Source organism: Chrysoperla carnea, chromosome 2 (genome assembly GCF_905475395.1).
Source record: "Chrysoperla carnea chromosome 2, inChrCarn1.1, whole genome shotgun sequence".
Lineage (NCBI taxonomy): Eukaryota > Metazoa > Arthropoda > Insecta > Neuroptera > Chrysopidae > Chrysoperla > Chrysoperla carnea.
In genome coordinates, this window is record NC_058338.1 from 92,845,445 (window position 1) to 92,865,523 (window position 20,079).

A 20,079-nucleotide genomic window follows, 5' to 3' on the forward strand; every position below is an offset into this window, starting at 1 on the left:
TTCGACTAGTCCGTCTATACCGATTGTCCATCAATCCCGGACTTACCCTATGCATACCTCGTAATTATTTATTACCTTACATCCAGTAGTATAACATTGAATGCATTCTAACTATAAAAATATTAATTTTAGAAAAAAAAATTAACGTAAAATTTAGGAAATTTGTTGATTTAAAAGTTGGGGTATTAGCATTTTATTAATTAAACAATTATAAGAAGAGATGTCGGTTAAAAAGTCAATAAAAATCGTAATATAGTCGTAAGCGGTAAGTGATAAAAAAAATTATTTAACAAAAAAGATAGGTAATTATCTACAATAAAAGTTATTAGCATTTTTGTCTAAAGTGCACGGTTACGGAGATTTGGCAAAAACGGTTTTTCTCAGAATTCCAACCACCAAACTTGTAAGATTTTTGTGAATTAACATTCAGAAACAAGTGGAAACAAGCAATTGACTAAGTTAATTTTTTAAATACCATGTATAGACTGTGTTGATTACGTAATCGTTTTTCGTTACGTTATTTAAGTAAAGAACGATAGTCACCCTTAGTCACAGTCGTTTACCGATGGGTCAAGTGATTTTGCAATCCGCTCCCGGACCACCACTTTTGACCTTAAGATTGCAGCTACGGAGCACCACTTAAGTGATACTGAACCTATTTAAAAAAAATAACTTCTGCATTATAGACAAGAGAAATGGGTTTCTCTATTACCTGTATTAATTAAGTTAAACTAAGCTCAAGTACCGTTGATCGACCTTCACTCTTTCTTTTTCATGATTAGAACCAGTTTTTTTTAGAACCTGATTACTTTTTAATTTTTATTTCTCTTTAAAAATAGATTTTTTTTGGCTCAAAGACAGCTAAAAGATATATATTACAACCTTGGTATAGGTAAGTTTTATTGCAAAGGCAGTGTTTGATTTTACGTTGAATTCTTGAGTGTAAAATAATTAATTGGTTGTTTACTCAACTGTTATAAATAAATTATAAAAGACTGCACTTTTTATTGATCAGTATATTGGGAACGAATCATTTTTTACTACAAAATCTAGTGCTTCAAATTTAGACTATACCTAAGTAATTAGATTACCACCAAATATTTATCCAAAATTGGATAAAAATAAAAATAAACTTGGATTTCAATGATTTTTCGAAGTATAAAAATTAATTTTGTTTTAAATAAATTAGTCTAAGATTCAATATAACAAAAAGTTAAAAAAATATGGTCAAGATTTAGTAGAATTGATCATCATAGTTGATATTAAAATTAAATAATAGGTAAGTATGATCACATACAAACCTTAAAAGAATTGGCACCCAACTTTAAACCTTTTGATTTGTTGTAGTTCTAAGCATTCTGAATAAATATCTCAATGGTCACAACGAAAAATAACGAACAGTTTTCGAGTTATTTAGCATTTTATTGTTTAAACAATTATTAGAGAAGAGATATCGGTCAAAAAGTCAATGAATAAATCATAATAGTCGTATAAGTAAACGGTAAGTGATAAAAAATAGTATGTTACACTACAAGAGCAGAAAGTTTGAGAATCCTGTAATGTGTTCACCTCGCGCATAAATATGGCGCAAAGTTCAGGGCTCTTAAACTTTCTGCTCGTATGATGGATGTATGCTATTTTTTTTTTATTCTCAGCCGAAAGTTCGTATTTTCTGCTTCTATTGGGAGACCGAAAGTACGTACTTTTGGCCGTGGATAAAGAAAACATTAATGTATAAATAAATAATAATTATAAATATTAATAATTATAAATAAATAAATAATTATTTTTAAGTAATAGTTATTACCATTTTTGACCTAAAGTACATGTTTAAACGGTTTTTCTCAGAATAATGGCAATTTTGCATTTAGGTTACTCCCCAACACTATGATAAAACACATCCTCTGTTTAAGTAGTGTTTTATTGGATGAATTTGATTTTAAGGAATGTATTTTTTATTAATTGATTATAATAAGAGTAGGATAATTATCTGGTAAATTAGGCCTCAGATCCAAATTTGGTAAATACCATTTTCTTCTTTTTTCTCAGCTTATTCAGGAAGCGAAAGTTCTGCAGTCAATAATAGAAGATCCTGTGTATACAATAAATGTATACTTGATACAATACAATATATGTATAATATTCTCACCTAATTCACGGGTAAACAGTGATGTTTACGAAAAAATGTTTCAAAAAAAGTTGTTTATTTTTTTTATAAGGAAAATTATTTACATTTCAATTTTTGTTCTATCTCTAACGGTTTACAAGATGGGTCCTACAGACCCAGGATCCAATTGATCCATGTTGCCCATTTACAAACTCAAACTCACGTTTTAGGTCCTAATCACTCTATAAAAATTTCAGCTTAATCACTCCGACAATTTAGTGAATTTTGGGACAAGAGTAACGGGCTTAGGGGATAATCCTAATGCCGAATTGGCCATATTACCCATAAAAATGAAAAACTAGACTTGATAATTAAAATTGATTAAAAAACCACGAAGTTATAACAATCAAAGATTGCATTCAAAGGTTGTCCATCTCCTATTAGCAAAACAAAGTTTTATATATAATGTCTATGGCGATATACAAGTATGACGTCACTAATGGGTATCTTCCTCTTTGTTTAATTAGGAATTTTAAACGTTCATATCTTGCATACTAGTCAAGATTTTTTAAAACCAACTTCATTTTTTTATCCGTGAAGAATTCTACATCTGAAGTGGTTAAAAAAAATTAAGTCCAATCCCCTATTTGGAAATTTTAGAACACTGCCTAGATTAAATAATATTCACTACCATAGTTACTATTCCGTAAAAAATAAATTTTTATAAACAATTCATATTTGAGTATGAAATACTCGGCACGAATGATTTCTCAAATACTACAAGATTATTTAAAAAAAATTTTTTTAAACATATTTCAGGCGTAATTTTTGTAGTATGTGATGAAATTCATTCTTTTGAATGAAAATTTGGTGAAAAATACACTTTTGGGATGTTATTTAATTTTTAAATATAAATAACTATTTTAAATAAAAAACTACATGTTATGATTTATAAAACATGGCTTATAAACCGAAAGCAAAAAAGTTGCCACAAATGGTGGCAGCATTAACAGGTATGTAATCATTTAGATATTAAGGATTTGCCCCGCTTGATGAATATTGAGAAAAAAACCGGGTGTATCAGAATATTCGGTTTAAAAGTGATAGCATGCATGCGAAGACTATTATGGAGAAAATTGTCGAAAAAACCATAGCCTAATATGCGATTTGATATACCTGCGATTTTTGTATGTTTATGAAGGATCTCCGGATCGGGAAAAATTTTTCGTCTGCAATTTCGATAAAACTCATACATAAGATAACTTTTACCCAAAAAATACAATAATAGTGTTTTTTTACGATGGCGTCCATAATTTCTGAAATATCACAAAAGCCCATGATGCGAAGACTATTTTCTCGGAGCGATTTTGTGTGATAAAATTTTGAATATTCAACCAATCATCAAATCAATCTGAATTTGTAATTTTTGGGCTAAAATTATCCTATATACCATGTTTTATCAAATTCTGAGACAAAAATATGTGTTCGATTTTTTCGAATTGTTCTAAAGGTTACCCTCTTAAGAATTGGGTTTTTTTTACGATTGGGTCCCTAGTTTCTGAAATATCACAAAAGCTTATTCGAAGACTATTTTTTCGGAGAGATTTCGTGTGATAAAATTGAGAATATTCTATCGATCGTCGTTAACCCCTTAAGAAAAATGCAAAAAATCGAGAACAATTTTTCGTCTTCAATTTCGATAAAACTCGTTACATAAGGTAATTTCGACCCAAAAAATACAAAAATTGCTTTTTTTTACGATATATGACAAAAGTCCATGCAAAGAGAAATTTCTTGGAGCGATTTCATGTGATAAAATATATACTATTTTTACAATCGTCAAATCTACCCGATTTTTGTAATTTTTGGGTCAAAATCTGATATTAGATGACACGATTTCTTTCACATATTCCAAAAATCGAACCTTTTTTGACCCGAAGTTCCACCTTTGGCACAAAGCGGAAAACTAACTATTTTTCGTTGCCTAGGAGGTATTTTTGGTCGCTACTACTTATCAGTTAAGACCTCTAGTTGACTTTCGAACGTATTTAAGGATATAGTTGTCACCCTATTAGCTCAGTTGGTTAAGTAGCGGGTTCGATTCCCGCCGTCACAGCAAAATTAATTTAATTAATAGTTGTGATGGGCTGGTGTAGTGCATGGTATATGCATGAAGGAGGTGCACTCAGCCTCTAAAATTGAGGAGCTGATAAATGAAATTATCAGCGGAAAGGTGGTAAAACACATATACGGTAATCACAATGGGATAAGTTACTCGTCTAGCAGGTAACGCTTTGATTTGACAAATGTTAAAATTTTTGTAAATTTACAGGTTGTATTGGAGGATTCTGCTTGGGTACGGTAATTGGGTGGTCATCACCAGCTGGTAAACCACTTAAAAAATTAGATCTAAACGGAAAACAAGTATCATGGATTGGATGTATAAATTGTCTTGGTTCTGCATTCTCAGTTTTACCATTACCATTTATAATGGATAGAATTGGACGAAGACTTTCTATGATGATAATTGCTGTTTTTTTATGCCTCTCTTGGATTATGCTTGCTTTCGTAGAAACATTTTGGCTTTTAATAATAGCTAGATTCCTTTGTGGCTTCTTTAGTGGATCATTTTGTGTTGTGTCTCCCGTATATACAGGAGAAGTTGTCGAACCTCGAATAAGAGGTGCTTTAGGATCATGTTTTCAATTGTTTATCGTATTCGGAATATTTGTTTTATTCGCTATTGGTTTGACTGAAAATCTCTTAGTATTAAGTCTGTTTTCCGCTGTATGTCCAGTAGTAATGATTGTTATTCTAATATTTCTACCCGATTCACCATTGTTCTTAATCGATTCGGGAAAAGACGAGGAACGGATTGATAAAGCATTTATATTTTTACGTGGGAAAGATTATGATTTCACAGAAGAAAAAGTTGAATTAGCCAAAGAATTAATTGAAGCGGATGAAAGAAAAGCTGGAAACTTAATGGATAAATTTAAAACTAAAGCGACTAAAAAAGGATTTATTATTGGTTTGGGCTTAAATATCGCTCAACAGCTCTCTGGTATTAATGTTTTAATGTATTACGCTACGAAAATATTCGCAGATTCTGGAACCGCAATAACACCAGAAGTTTGTAGTGTAATACTTGGTGTAGGACAAATTGTTGGGACATTGTTAGCTGTTGCTATATCAGATCGTGCTGGAAGAAAGATTTTACTAATAATATCGTTTGCAGTGATGGCCGTATGTTTATTAATAATGGGATGTTATAGTTTTTTTACAAGGAACGAAGATTTAGACGACATATCATCGGGAATCCGTTTAATTCCAGTTTTCGTTACGACCATCTACGTTATAGCATTTTCAATCGGTGCTGGGCCTTTAGTGTGGGCTTTAATTGGTGAAATGTTTGCACCAGAAGTGAAAGGTGTTGTATCTTCGATATGCGCATTTTCGAATTGGATGTTTGCATTTATAATAACGTCCACATATACGTACATGGAAGATGTTTTCAAACCATACGGTGCATATTGGTTTTATTCAGCTGCTGGTTTCCTTTGCGTTGTATTTATTATATTTATGGTGATTGAAACGAAGAACAAGACTTTGAGAGAAATTCAAATTGCATTAGGAGGTGATGACACCACTAAAGAGTCAATACAATACAATTAATATTTTGTTTGTAAAAAATGTTAATAATAAAATCATAAATTGTTTGTTTGGTAAATCAAATTTTTCAAAGTTAAAATTTATCTTTACATATATACAAGTGAAATTGCCAAAATTAAAAAAAAAAAAAAACCGAGAAATTTTTACGGAACCCTAAAATTGCATTTGAAATGTATCTAAGAACACTCTCCAGTATATTACATTTTTCTTTAGAGCCTTCTCTAAACGGAACCCTAAACTCAAACTTGAAACATAGTTACGCACTCCTCATTAAATTACCTTTCAAACGAGAGATGAAACAAAAAGAATTTAAATCAGTTCATCGGTTTAGGAGCTACGATGCTACAGACAGACACACATAGCACCCGTTGTTTAGATTCGAGGGGAATGACTTGACTGACTGACGAATCAACAGCCTAAACTGTTGATCGTAGAGGCCTGAAACTTGGAGTGTTCTTTCTATTAAGTAGGCATTCGATAAGAAAGGCTTTTTCCGAAATTTTACCCCTGAGAGGGTGTAAAATGGGAACAAAGTTTGTATGGAACAACATAATTCCTTGGTCCTGCAATCTACTTCAAAATTTGCATAAACATTCTTTAACAGAATTGATGGAGACGTTTTATTTCGTGTTTTATTGAAACTCATCGCCTAACGAGGTTAACAAGGGGTTGAAAGAACTTTATCATTTTTTAAGTTAGAAATGTAAAAATTGTTAATGAGCTGATATTTTGAGACAAAAGAATACTGTATCATTTTTTTATGAATCTATACATATCAAACAATTTGTCATGAATGATTGGAATGATTCACGAATGTCAGGAATGATTCACTGGCTGACTGACGGATCAAAAAACAGCCTAAACCATTGATCGTAGAGAAAAACGAAATTGCGAAGTTGTAGCTACCTACATCGCGTTGCAGACCTAAAAAAAATAGCTCCGACCTTAGTTCGAAATAAAGCTTTTTGGGCAGGAAAAGGCCCAACTTTTGTTATGCTATTCCCAAATGCATAGCAAAATTGGTAATGCTTTGATTATATAGTAGATTTATTTTTATATATAAATTGCATGTATTATTAAATCATATAAAGAACGAAGCTTATATTTACATATTGATATTAGAGAAAAAAGATATCGCTAGATAGTACAATCATATCGTGACTATTTCAAATTGATGTCTAAAATATTGTGCTTGGTTCTACCATTTGCATGTACGTTCTATTTAAACGTTGCAAAAGACTTACTAAAGCGTTCATTATTTTCTTTTCACGTATATACATTACCTGCAGTTACCACATTATATTTACAGTAATAAAATTTTGGTGTGCTCAAGGAAAAAGTATAAAAGAAATGAACAGGATGATGCGAAAACTGAGCCGAGAATCACTATAAAAAACATTTCTAGCCTACTCCGCAAAAATTCATTCATGTTATACCTACTTTAAAATATATAACGATGTAAAATTTTTTTTCTCAAATTTAAGCGCCATGTCAATACAAAATTGAAAGGAATAATTTGCTGTAAATTCAAATGAGTTACAATTATTTAACTTAAATTTAAAACAGATTAGGAACATCAAGCCTACAAAAATTGCAATTTTTAAAACATGATTAAAATATTACAATTTAGATTACAATGACTCATTATTTAATTAAAATTTGTAATCCTTATATATTATAAATGTGAAAGTAAGGATGTTTGTTTGTGTCGCTTTCAAGTAAAAACTACTGAATGGATTTAATTGAAACTATAATAATATAGCTCATACGTCATACTAACACATGAGCTATATCTATTATTAAATTAAATTAAGTCTAGCAATCTAGCATTTCAATGCGCCATCTATAACCATCATTTTGAACCATACAATTCATGGCCATCTGTTCTGATATACTCAATAAATTATGACTATTTTACATTTAATAAAAAAAAAATTGAAAACTGTGTAAAACAATTCCTATACTTATTTCGAGTGTTATGGAAGAGGATAAGTGAGAGCAAGGGAGATGAAAGCTATAACACGGTGGTCTTTACTTTTAAATTCAGCGAAGCAGGCGGGTATCAACTAGTATAATAATAAACCAAAATTTATATATACACTTATACCAGGTAAGAAATATTACTGTGAAACTTTTTATTTTACTATTTCTTAATAAAAACTTCCTCACAGCTATAGTTATTTCAATTCGTAAAATATCCTATAATAAAAAGAAATAACCGTTTAAAGTACCGCGATGTGAAGTAACACGAAAATAGTATAAATAAATATTTAAACAAGTGAAAAAACAATTGACTAAGTTAATTATTGAAATACCATGTATAGACAGTGTTGATGACGCAATCGTTTGTTTTTTGACGTCACGTAAATAAAGAAAGATATCCACTCTTGAATAGCCACACATACATAACTGATATTCCCAATTTAATAAATACTACAAAATTTGCACCTACTTAGCGTCCTCGAGGGTAAACAGTGATGTTTACAAAAAAAATGTTGTAAAACAAAAGTTGTAAATTTTTTTAAAGAAATATTTTTTTATATTTAAACATTAAACTTTTGTTCTATCTCTAACGGTTTACAAGAAGGGTGTTGTGGACCCAAGACCTAATTAACCTATGTTGCTGATTTACGAACTCGATCTCATTTTTTACGTCCTAAGCACGCTATAAAAATTTAAGCTTGATATTTCTTTTTGTTTTTGAGTTATCGTTATAGTTATATTTGGTGATTCTATGAAAACCTATACCAAAATTTTTTTCGTAGCATCCATATTTTTAAGCGTTACAAACTTGGGACTAAACTTATATACATGGTATAATAAAAAATGCCTTTTTAAATTACCACGTTTTCAAAACGAACTAAAAATTATATAATAATTTAATTATGTATTATAATTGTAATGTAAAATTTTATGCAAAAAAGCGTGGGGTACTCTTCTTGCATTCTTATTGTGAAGTCTGGCACTCCACGCTTTTGGGTCCATTCATTAGTAACGTAAGGATTATTTTGGCGATGTTTGATCCCCTACCCCTCACGTAAAGATACATAAGATTTCTCAAGGCCTACACCCCCCCCCCTTACGCAGAATTCTATGTCGTTTTTCAGAATTATAAAATGTTGTGAGAAAAGCATCATTTACACAACACTAAAACTCACAGTTTGACGTAAATCAAAGATTTATTTTTTTAACAGATAATTTAGGTTTATAATGTAATTGCAAGTATACATTATAGGATGAAGAAAATCATTCGATATGCGAAATGGAACTAGATTTCTATTATTAAATTTTGACTTATAAAATATTACGTTAGAATTTTTTTAACATCCCCACCCCCTGGATCCCTCACGAAATAATGAATGGTCCCTTTTAACATAAAATTTTACATTAAAATTATAATAATTTATTTTCGATTGATACTTTGCATGTCTTTCTAGCAAGAGGTGGGAATGCACAAGTGGGACATAATCGGGGTTCTCATTTACAAACTTTGAGTTGTGTGCACGCACCCCGCCCCTATTAAGGATTTTCTAGATAAATTTTGAAAAATCAACACCACCAATTAAATTATCTTATTAGCGAAAAAATTAAATAGACATTATCATAAGTTATAGTTTTATTTATGTTTCAATTTGCTTGCCAATCGCTGTCAAAGCACACATAGAGAAAAATTAGGTGAGATGCCATATCTTTTGGCAGGCAGAAGTAACTACAGAACGAACTTATTTTTTGTTACAATTTTCTTGTCGATCAGTATACCTACCTTAAAATGAAAAACCACATGCATGATGAATCTTCAGGTAAATTTTCCATCGCGTTTATTCTAAACGAACTAATTTTTATGTCTGTTCGTAATGAAAATTTAATCAATAAACAAATGTTATAAATATGCCTACAATAGTAGTTTTTCATTTCATTTATGTATTGTAAGTCGATATGTATAGTTCGACTTTTCATAAAAGAAAATTATATCCAAGTACACCAATATTATCACGACCTAAATTAAGTTCAAATATGCGTTTTAAATCATCTGTACGTAATTATGGCATACATTCACCGACCAGTCCTGATAGTAAATTGAAGAAAAATAAAAGTCGGTAAGTAAAATAATTTTTTATAATTTCTACTTAAGGTAATACGAGCGCCAAGGCAAGTTTAGACTTATGGTTGAAATTATTTGTACTTTATTTTCAACTTTGGTGATGAATTCTGTTATAACTTTATCAATGTAGACGAAAAATAAGAATACAATTTTTAGATATTTGCCTTGGTTTTCGAAATATCGAAAGCTAAATAATTAAACAAAATATTCAATTTTCGATATTTTCAAAATTACTCCAGATATTGAAAAATTTGATTCTTACTTTTCGTCTTATATTGTCAAGTTATAACATAATTCACCATCAAAATTGAAAATATATATATATATTTTTTTTTGTATCCCCACTACCGTGCTCATACATCCTTAATTAGTCGGACACAACGGGTTTTTCTTGTTTTCAAGAATTTATTAAGGTTTTAACTTTAATTTAAATAGTATTTTTTTTATTTCCATTGACTAGTTTTGGAGATATCTATGAAAAAATATCATCCATCTACCGTTTTCCCATAAAACCAATGTTAAATATGCCTATTTTTGAAGTCGGGCACCCCCCCCCCTCTACTAAAATTTTCAGAATTGATTTAGACTTAGTCCAACTTCATATAAAAAAAATCAAGCCTTTTATTCAAAATTGCCCTAGCGCTCGAACATCCTTAAAATTAAAAATAAATTGAAAAGATACAAGTACCTGCTCATGAACATTGAATAGCCACAGTTTAAAAAAATTTGAAAGCCTTCGACTGCATAGTTAATAGTCATTCAAGATTTGTACAAAATTCGTTTTATCTTTTTAGTTCATTTTTTATACAACCGGGTATTTTTATGTTTTATTTTCCCAGTTTACTACTTTAGAATTTTTTGGATTAATTTATTATTTTTTCGAACAAACTTGCTTATCTTGCAACAATCAACATACATCAAAAGATTTTCTTACAAAATCAAATATCATAGAATATTTAATACAGACTACTAATAGTTACGGTTCTATAAAATATATCTACTAAATTTTTTTCTTTCCTCTCATGGGCACGCATGTTCTTCGAATTCATATTTTAAGTATCAAAATTGGTATCCAATTTCTGTTTATAAAAATAAATATATGTGACCAAAAAACGAAAATCAGTCACTCCAGTTATTTAAACACAATATCTGCACGTCCAGTGTAGTGGATGTGAAAATTTTATCATATTATATATACAGTGTGATCATTTCAAAAGTATCCACCCTTCATAACTCTTGATGTGATTATTGATTTGTGTGAAAAAACCTCGATTTAGATATCGAGGGGGAAGTTCAAAAATGGTACCTAGAAAATTTGAGATTTCATCCCTTGACCCCCAGCTACCCCAACTTTGAAATTTAAAATGTCACCCCCTATCTTGTTATACCTGATTTAAAAGAGCATACAATTCTCTATCCTTGATAACCTTTCTAACCTTGATAAAAAAATGAAATCGATCGATTGGTTCTTAAAATAGACTACGCAGAAGATGGAAGGTATGAATTCCATTTTCTATGTAGTCCTTAGATCATATATTTTAAAGAACCAATCGATCGATTTATTATTATTTTTTTTATCATGGTTAAGGTTGTAATGTTTCGTAAACAATTAATTTGCAGAAAGTATGCCACAATGCCATCATCGATAAAAATGGACACAAGACGAAAATTAGACAATTTTACTGATGCTGCCTATAATGAAGCTGTTTCCAGATTACGTGTCCTATTGCACGATAGTTACAGTCCCAAAATTACTACCCACTTATTCGATGATAGTGGTGATGAAACTGATGATAAGTCTGTATTTAGTAATTTTACAAGAGTATCTAAACATTATCATACACCAGTTCCATATAAAAGGTAAAAATCATTTTATGGTTGGATATTTTTTTGACTGAAAATGATTGGTCGATATATTAACTGAATTTTTCTTTTCAATTTTCTCAAAATAAATTGTTGTTTTCAATTTTGTAGAGATTTAGTTATTCCAAAACAATCTGTTACAAATCAACTATCAAAAGATCCGCCATCTACTGAGCTAATGTCATTTATTGAGCGCCAAGAAGATTATATTAATCAATTAGAAAAAGAATCGCAATATTGTCGGGTAAGTTTATTTACCAGTTACCTTATGTCAATTACGAAAATGTAAGGGTAAATTTGTAGGAGAGATTACGGTAGTCCGTCTGTTTCAGCAAGTACGGTGAATGTTCATTTTTGCGGTAGATGATAGTTCGAAGTCCCTTGATCAAAATAAACACAGGCCTCTTGCAGGGGAAAATTTTAAATTATTTCATTTTAACACAGTACCTTATGGAAGAACTCATAATAATGTTAATTATACAAAAATTAATCGATGATTGAGCTTCGAAGTTTTCATCATGAAGAAAATTTCTCACAGATTCTGTTTATGCAAAAAAACTTTACCTGAGGGCGCTTTCAAAAAAGAAAACTTAAAAAAAACTTTGGTTTTTGACGCTTTTTCGATATTTTCAGAGCAGTTTATTACATTTATATCATACAAATTGCCTAGTTTACGATATTTTTAGAGCATTTTATTACATTTACGTCACAAAAATTGACTGGTTGACTATTTGACTAGTGCGTGGCGGCCGGACTACTTTAACGTTCATATATCTCATAGTACAATTAACAAGGTATTTTCGTCACGAAGACGCGCTTTAAAACAGTTCACGTATCTCACCAGCCAGCGCCATGTTGAAAAAATCTAACCAATTAAGAAAAGAAGACGCGAATTGACAAATATAAATAAACAACTCCAACTAATATGGCAGAGACTGCTGAGAAAAGCACGAAAAAGATCAGCTACGAGTGAAAGTGTCAATCTACGCACAAACATACCTTGTTTAATTGTACTATGATGTATCTTAAAAGGACTTCTAAAGCTTCTTAAGAGAGAAATACACTATACTTTCGTTTTGGTATCGAAACACCTTAAAATTTTTGTTAATAAGCCTTAGGGGTCATTCATTAATTGGGTAAGCAAGCAGTTACACTAAAAATCACAGTTTGACCTAAATTAAAGACTTTTATTCTTTAGCGGAAAGACTATAGTTCGCGATGTACACACATTATTTCTAATATTACAGTTCAACTCATAAAATCTTCCATAAGGATGTGTTTAAAAAAATCTCCCCCACATAAGCACATGAATAGATTTTAACTCCCCCCCCCTCAAATACTTACGTAATTAATGAATGGCCCCTTCAACCGAACTCTATAAGCAATGGGAATTATCCACACCATCAGTGCAAAATGTCGATGTAATTCAATTTTTTGTTCCAGCATGAACTATCTGGTCTGTTAGATAAAGTAAAAGAAGTTATATCCGAAAACGAGCAACTTCATAAAAAACAAAAAATAGGAATTATGAAATCGGTTACAGACACATTCGACACTACGGAAACAGATGAAGATCCAACAGATATTGTAAATATAATCCCTTTAATGCATACAAATAAAACTTAATAATTTCCTTTAAAAAATTTAATCAATTTTAGACTTCCACAAAAAAATATACTACAACTTCTAAACGACCACTTGAAGGTCCCGCAATAGTATTTGAATCAAGAATATCCGAATTAGAAGCTCAATTAACACAGTATAAAATTGATTTAAAGAAAAAACAAGATGAAAATGAAATGTTGCAACGACAGTTATCAGAAAATGTACTTTGTGATTCACCAGCTTTTAAGAAACAACTTGAAATGTTACAGAGGTAATCAAAAATGGAATACAATGTTAAAGTTTATTTAACCGTCGGCATATTTTATGTTAACATTTTCAGAGAAAAGGAAAATTTACAAGATACAATTTCAAAATTACAAATGAATGCTGCATTAGACAATGATCATAATATGATAGATAAAAAACAAATGGAACAAACACGATGGGAGCGTGAAAGAACCGAAGCAAAATTACGACGATTGCAATCTGAATTACAGCGAGTTACTGATAATTCCGCTGAACAAGCTCGTCGATTTGCAAGTGAACGAGGTAACTGTCATAAATATACAAATTAAGCAACTATCATATACAGAGTAGGCCATTTTAATCTATGCATCTGAATATCTCGCCATCAGTTTTTTCATTTTTTCGAAAAACGTTAGCTTTCGTAGGAAATGCGGCTTAAAAATATGTCATTATAACATTTAATCGAAAAAAAATACGCTTAAAGTTTATCGTTAATTTCATGTCAAAGTCATAGACACAGGCGAATGTCCAGCGTGTTTTCTTTCGATTAAATGCAATAATGACATATTTATAAGTCGCATTTCCTCCGAAAGCTGGCTACTTTCAAAAAAATGGTTAAGATGAAAATTGTTAAATTTTTTATGATGTTTATGTTTATGATGTATGAATGTTTAGTATCTAAATTGGCTATTAAAGGACCCAAAGAACTAGATCAAATCTGATGTCAAAAAATGGTGTCCCTCATAAAACTCTACAATATTTGTTGAGGTCATTTTTTAATAGCGCCTCTGGCGAGATATGCAGACGCGTAGATTAAAATGGTTCACCCTGTATATTAATTAAATTATTCTCACGGGATAATTTTTCGGGTGCAGCCATTTAAATTACGGGCTTTTCAATTGGCTTTAGTAAAAATAAATTCTGCGCGATGAGACTTTGTTGTTGGTCTGTTTTTCGCTTTTACTTTGCAATATTTAGTATGGGTATCAAATGACAAAAACGTTATTCTATTTCGTCTGATCTATAATAAAAAAACCTCCTCGTCTCCTGATTTTCTAAGCAGTATGGGGAACGTAAATTTTTATGTTTTTAAGATTATATTTTATATTAGATATATCACTAAAAAAAGCCCGCGTTGTTAGCTCTTAAAATATCTTTCATGTATTTGTTGCCCGCACTTAAATGCGGCGTTCAATTAAGGCAAATAAATCATTTACTTCCCTTACCAACTTTTCACTTTTTCTTATACTCTCGTCCGGCGTCAATCGATTTCCAAGTTCGTGTCTAGACCTATCTACGTGGCCGTCATTTACAAAAATTATTACATATTATTAATATTTATTTAAGATGCTTTGGAACGACGGTATTCTCAACAAATTGATCAACTAAATACAGAATTATCGGTACAATGGGATACAGCAAGTAAATTACAATTAGAACTCGACAAACAGCGACGTGAAATAACAGATTTACGACGAGAATTATCTCAAAAGAATGCGTATATAGATGATCTAAAGAAAGAGTTGCAAAGCAAAACAGGTTAATCATTCAATTTTGTAACTTGCAATTTTATTTTTGTAATTGTAAATAGGGTAAATTTTAACTGGCTGAAAAGGATCAACTCGTTATATTTCACGATTGAGTAGATGGAACGAAATTAGACCCTAATCTTAGTACACTGACTTTTTTTTATTAGTAGTCAAAAATGTTTCTATGTGTATGGTATACTTTCATGGCTTTTATCTTCCAGTTTAATAGATCTAGTTCTCAGCATCATCATTTGATACCCATATTAAAATTTAATTTTAATAGTTTTCATATTCTCTTTTAGGATACTGGCTAGGTGGCAGGCACGCTGAACGCCTGGGCCTGACAGTGTACCATGACTACTGCAGGAGCTGTCACAGTGAGGAGAAGGAAGAAACGATGTCTAATCTTCTCTGTCACTGCTCAGCTCTTGCCATGAAGTGGTGGACTCACTTGAGCCAGCCTTTCTGTGACAATCTCTTCGACTTTAAGTACCTTGACGTCCCAGCACTCCTGCTGTTCCTAAACAGCTCCAAATGGATCATGGAGTAGTGGCCGGGGATGGGCTAACCCTATTTCCAGGACAACCACTCTAACCTAACCTAACCATATTCTCTTTTGAGTTTTCGATTTTGTTTCTGAAGCGACATACAAAAGTTTCACTTCTGCTTGTAATGGCCACTAACAGACATTACTAATGGCAGGAAATTTCCAAAAGAGGAACGAGTTCTGAGTTAATTTCCTTCAGCCAGTTGAATAAACCTTAAGTTATTTTTGATAAATTTATACAAAAATATTTTAATAATTTTATTTGCACTTGTGATGAACGAATTTTTGAATAAATGTATTTTTTAAAAACTTATGAAATCAACGTAGTTGAAACTATTTTAAGAACTGATTTACAGTAAATTATTATATTAAATACAGTAACCTTACAATCAGAGCAGTCACAATCAACAGCTGAAAAAAGTTCACTGGAGCAAGAATTAGCGAATGCAAAATTAAATGCCGATTGTACAGAGCGTGCGCATAAACAAGAATGCGGACGTTTACAATCGGAAATAACATCGTTGCGTCAAAGATTAGATCGAGCTGATGCTGATGCTTTACACATGCGACGTGAAAATATGCGATTAACTGAAAAACTGTCTTCTCTTGAAAAAGAAGTAATTTAAAATCTGACAAATATATTTCTATTTATAATTTTAGTAAATGAAATTCTTTTTTAATTCAGTTGAATTTAAATAAACTTTTAACGGAGAATCGAAATAACTCTTCTTATGGTGAACTACAGAAAGAATCCTTACCCATAATGGCTTTACCACCACCCAGGGAGTCGTCAGACTCAACTCGAGAGAAAGATCTTACCTCAATGGTAAAAAATATCGAAGCTAAACATGGTAAATAACATTAAATTTATATTATCGTTAGAATTAACTAAGCGTGTAACTTACAGATGTGGTGATAAAACAGCCCTGGATGGAAATATTTTCTGCCGATAGTCAAATTTAGTCTTACAATGTTTTGAAAAACAATTCTCACAGAATGAGTAAGTCTAAAAAATTCTGAAACATTCTGAAAAGATCTATGTAAAACTTATTAAGCAGTTTGAAGACTGCATTTTTTTAGACTCTCTCTTAGAAGACTTTTTCAGAATTAATCAAAGATTTATTTTGACGTAAAAAGTCAGAATAATTCCAAGATTTCGGACTCTTTGCTCTTGAGAAAAACCAGATAAGATATAGTTCATAAAATATATAAGCATGACTTCAACATACCTCATGTGCGAGGATAACAATCTTTAATATAAACTAATATTGATTACTTAAGGACCATAATTTCGAAAATGTACTCAATATTAGTTTACATTAAATACTAGCTTGATACCCACCCGCTTTGCTGGGTTTAAAAGTAAAGATTGGTAAAGATCACAGCGTTATAGCTTTCACCTCCCTTGCTCTCACTTATTCCCCTTCCACAACACTCGAAATAATGGTAGGGATTGAGTAAGTTTTTTAGAACACTGCAAAATTAAATTAGACCATCAGCAGAAAATATTTCCACCAGGGAGAATATAATTTGTTTTTCATTTTCACGAAAAGGTCTTTTTACTCTATTATTATGTATTCTTTGTCCTCTTCTTTAATTTTTCTTATTTAAATGTTATCAGTGTACGTTACAAACCCAGGGCACATATTCGGAAACTGTATTGAGAAAGATATCGGTACGGATTCGTGGCTCACGCAGAATTATTTTTCAAAATTTGATTCATGTCTGTAATTTACTTTCTCTGTTTTGCATATAATATATTTGAGTTATTATCCTCATAGAATAATATTTAGCTGCCCTTTATTTATCTCATCTTTGAAATTATATCAAAATTTATGTTTAAAAATCAGCTCTTCCATGAGTGTGTGAGAGAGACGAATTTAACAATTATTTTGTTGTAGAGGCCACGGTGGCTGAACTAGAGGAAATGATTCAATCTCAAAATGCACTCATGGAAAAGCTAACGGGCGAATGCCATACGTTAACAAAAAAACTTGAAGAGTCGTCTGTTAAGCACAAGTAAGTGTATCAGTGGAATACAAAACGAAACTGATATGCAATTTTTATTTTAAAAAGGGCTCACACTGAAAAACACAACCTAATTCATATTACTTTTCGATAGGGCAGCTCCAAACCGAAAATGGGGGAAAAGAGTCCGTTTCTCATTCAATACAAAGTCAAAACATGCCGATTAAAGTCGATATTAATGTTAAACTTGTGCCTAAAAAACGAAAGGTCAGTGTGAGCCCTATTTTCACCATTTTGAATTACAAGTAAAAAATTTATTGTTTTATCTTTCTAATAAAACTTCTACATTTTTCAGAAATGAAATTGCCAAATTACAAAACAGCCTAAAAACTTTGAGTTCTAAATTAGACGACACTCAAAAAAATACAGCAAATAATTTTAGAATGAAAGGTAACGTAATTATTTAACGCAATAGACCGTGGGACAGAAAGGGTGCTTTGTAAAATGATTAGTACAAAACTTCTCTCTACGACTTTTTTCGGAAATGCTGCGTTCACAAACGAGAATGATGACGTCATATTAAAACTATCGGCCTGAAAAGACTCAGAAAGGAGTTTGTCGAACACTATGACCACTTGATAATGTTAATAATTATCAAACAATGAAATATTTGGATCGAAAAAAATACTACACCGACGAGCTTGTCTACGACCTCGAACATGCCATACTCAAGTATTTTTGCTTTTCTATACATACGTAGTTCACTTTTTCTGAATTGCTGCGTTTTTTCAGACGATAGCTTAAATATGACGTCATCGTGCTCATTTAAGAACGCAGCGCTTTCGAAAAACAGTCGTAGAAAGAAGTTTGATAGACTCCCTAAAAGGAAGCCAATCACGAAATTTCAAGTATGTATTAATCATTTTACAAAGTATCATTTTTGCCCCACGGTCTACAAGTAAATTTTTTTTTTAAAACATAAATTCCTCTTATTTTTTTAGAAAAGCACAATACACCAATAAAATCAGATAATTACTCAAAACTCAGTCGACCTGAGGAGACTAAAATAAAAGACCAGTACCCTGAACAAAATGGTTATGATAAGAATTCAAATAATTATGCAAAAGAAATTGAAAAAACTAATGAAATTTCACCAACTCGAAATTATAACGATAAAAATTATTTAAACGTCGATGATCAAGATCAAAATGCAATTAGTTCTGCTGATGAAAAACAAGATTACGAGACAACTTATGAAGAAACATATCCAATTACTGAAGACAATGATTATATTACAAATACGGATAATACCAATTACACTGAACAATATAACGATAGAAACGCTAAAATACCTGAAAATACTAAAACCGAGTATGACGACACAAGTAATGTGACAAAATATGCTGAGGATTCGAGTCCATACAACCAAGGTATAACCAATGAAGATCAAGGATATGACAATACAGCAAATATACCCCAAGAACAGCAGCCATACGTTGATCCGAATCAGGATTACGATACTACAACAAATATTCCCCAAGAGCAGCAGCAATACATTGATCCAAATCAGGTTTATGATACTACGGCAAATATTCCCCAAGAGCAGGAGCAATATATTGATCCAAATCAGGTTTATGATACTACAGCAAATATTCCCCAAGAGCAACAGCAATACATTGATCCAAATCAGGGTTATGAATATCCTGATAATCAAAATTATATACCTGATCAACAATATTCCGAAAATATGGAATATCAAATGGATCCAAATTATTCTGCAGATCAGCAATATGATGAAACAGCACAAAATCAAAGTTATTCAGACCAGCCGTATGATGAATCAGTACAAAATCAAAATTATACGGAACAGGAGTATGCAGAACAACCGCAAGGGTTTATTGAAGAAGAATCTAGACCGCCAGAAACAAATAATGGTTAAAAATAAATTTTTTAGGAAATAAATATAGGTTAGAATAATTCAAATGTAAACTGAATAGTATTAATCAAATAATTTTAAGATTCCATGCTCTAAAAATTCGGCACATTGAATTACCTAGAAGCGGATTGTTTACATTGAAATCTCTGGGCCCATAACCTCTTACAATGTTTAATTTAAATAAATAAACTAAAAAGTATTATACCCAAGAACATATATATTAAGGGCATGAAACCTGCTATACCGAATCGTCATTGCGTACTTTGCACTGCGCATCAGGCTATCTAAGTGATTGTAAAACAACCTGGTGCGCAGTGTAAAATACGCAACGGTAATAAATACGCATAGTAAGCAGTCATGAGATGATACTGTCGTGAGACGCTCGTATTTGATATTATTATATCTTTTTCAGTAAGAAATTAACTTAAGACAAAAAATAATAAAGAAGGTGACTTTTTTGAAGCCTAAATTCTTTTATCAGAATTTGAAAATCCGTTAATGGGT

The 20,079-nt window shown here is 31.2% G+C and overlaps 2 protein-coding genes across 3 annotated transcripts; both read left to right on the forward strand.

Moving 5' to 3' along the window:
* Positions 1-1,157: 1,157 nt before the first annotated feature.
* On the forward strand, positions 1,158-5,782 carry LOC123293057 (facilitated trehalose transporter Tret1-like). The gene is made up of 4 exons (XM_044873772.1): positions 1,158-1,279; positions 1,348-1,501; positions 2,927-3,120; positions 4,440-5,782. Exons 3-4 carry the CDS (start codon positions 3,066-3,068, stop codon positions 5,780-5,782), a joined length of 1,398 nt encoding a protein of 465 aa, XP_044729707.1. The 5' UTR covers positions 1,158-1,279; positions 1,348-1,501; positions 2,927-3,065.
* Positions 5,783-9,750: 3,968 nt separating this feature from the next.
* LOC123293842 (serologically defined colon cancer antigen 8 homolog) lies at positions 9,751-20,000 on the forward strand. 2 transcript variants are annotated; one of them, XM_044874788.1, is made up of 12 exons: positions 9,751-9,876; positions 11,502-11,741; positions 11,856-11,988; positions 13,188-13,331; positions 13,403-13,620; positions 13,690-13,898; positions 14,943-15,134; positions 16,050-16,288; positions 16,357-16,522; positions 17,573-17,690; positions 17,995-18,089; positions 18,641-20,000. In XM_044874788.1, exons 1-12 carry the CDS (start codon positions 9,794-9,796, stop codon positions 19,576-19,578), a joined length of 2,775 nt encoding a protein of 924 aa, XP_044730723.1. In that variant the 5' UTR covers positions 9,751-9,793; the 3' UTR covers positions 19,579-20,000. The 2 variants fall into 2 exon arrangements, with proteins under 2 accessions (XP_044730723.1, XP_044730724.1); XM_044874789.1 differs by lacking the exon at positions 14,943-15,134.
* The last annotated feature ends 79 nt before the right edge of the window (positions 20,001-20,079 follow it).

Bases quoted from the DNA above. Each gene is read 5' to 3' on its own strand.
- LOC123293842 (XM_044874788.1), top strand. From the start codon at position 9,794: ATGCGTTTTAAATCATCTGTACGTAATTATGGCATACATTCACCGACC. The intron at 13,332-13,402 runs GTAAATATAATC...AATCAATTTTAG, and splicing joins ATGAAGATCCAACAGATATT to ACTTCCACAAAAAAATATAC. The intron at 13,621-13,689 runs GTAATCAAAAAT...TAACATTTTCAG, and splicing joins CAACTTGAAATGTTACAGAG to AGAAAAGGAAAATTTACAAG.
- LOC123293057 (XM_044873772.1), top strand. From the start codon at position 3,066: ATGGCTTATAAACCGAAAGCAAAAAAGTTGCCACAAATGGTGGCAGCA. The intron at 3,121-4,439 runs GTATGTAATCAT...GTAAATTTACAG, and splicing joins AATGGTGGCAGCATTAACAG to GTTGTATTGGAGGATTCTGC.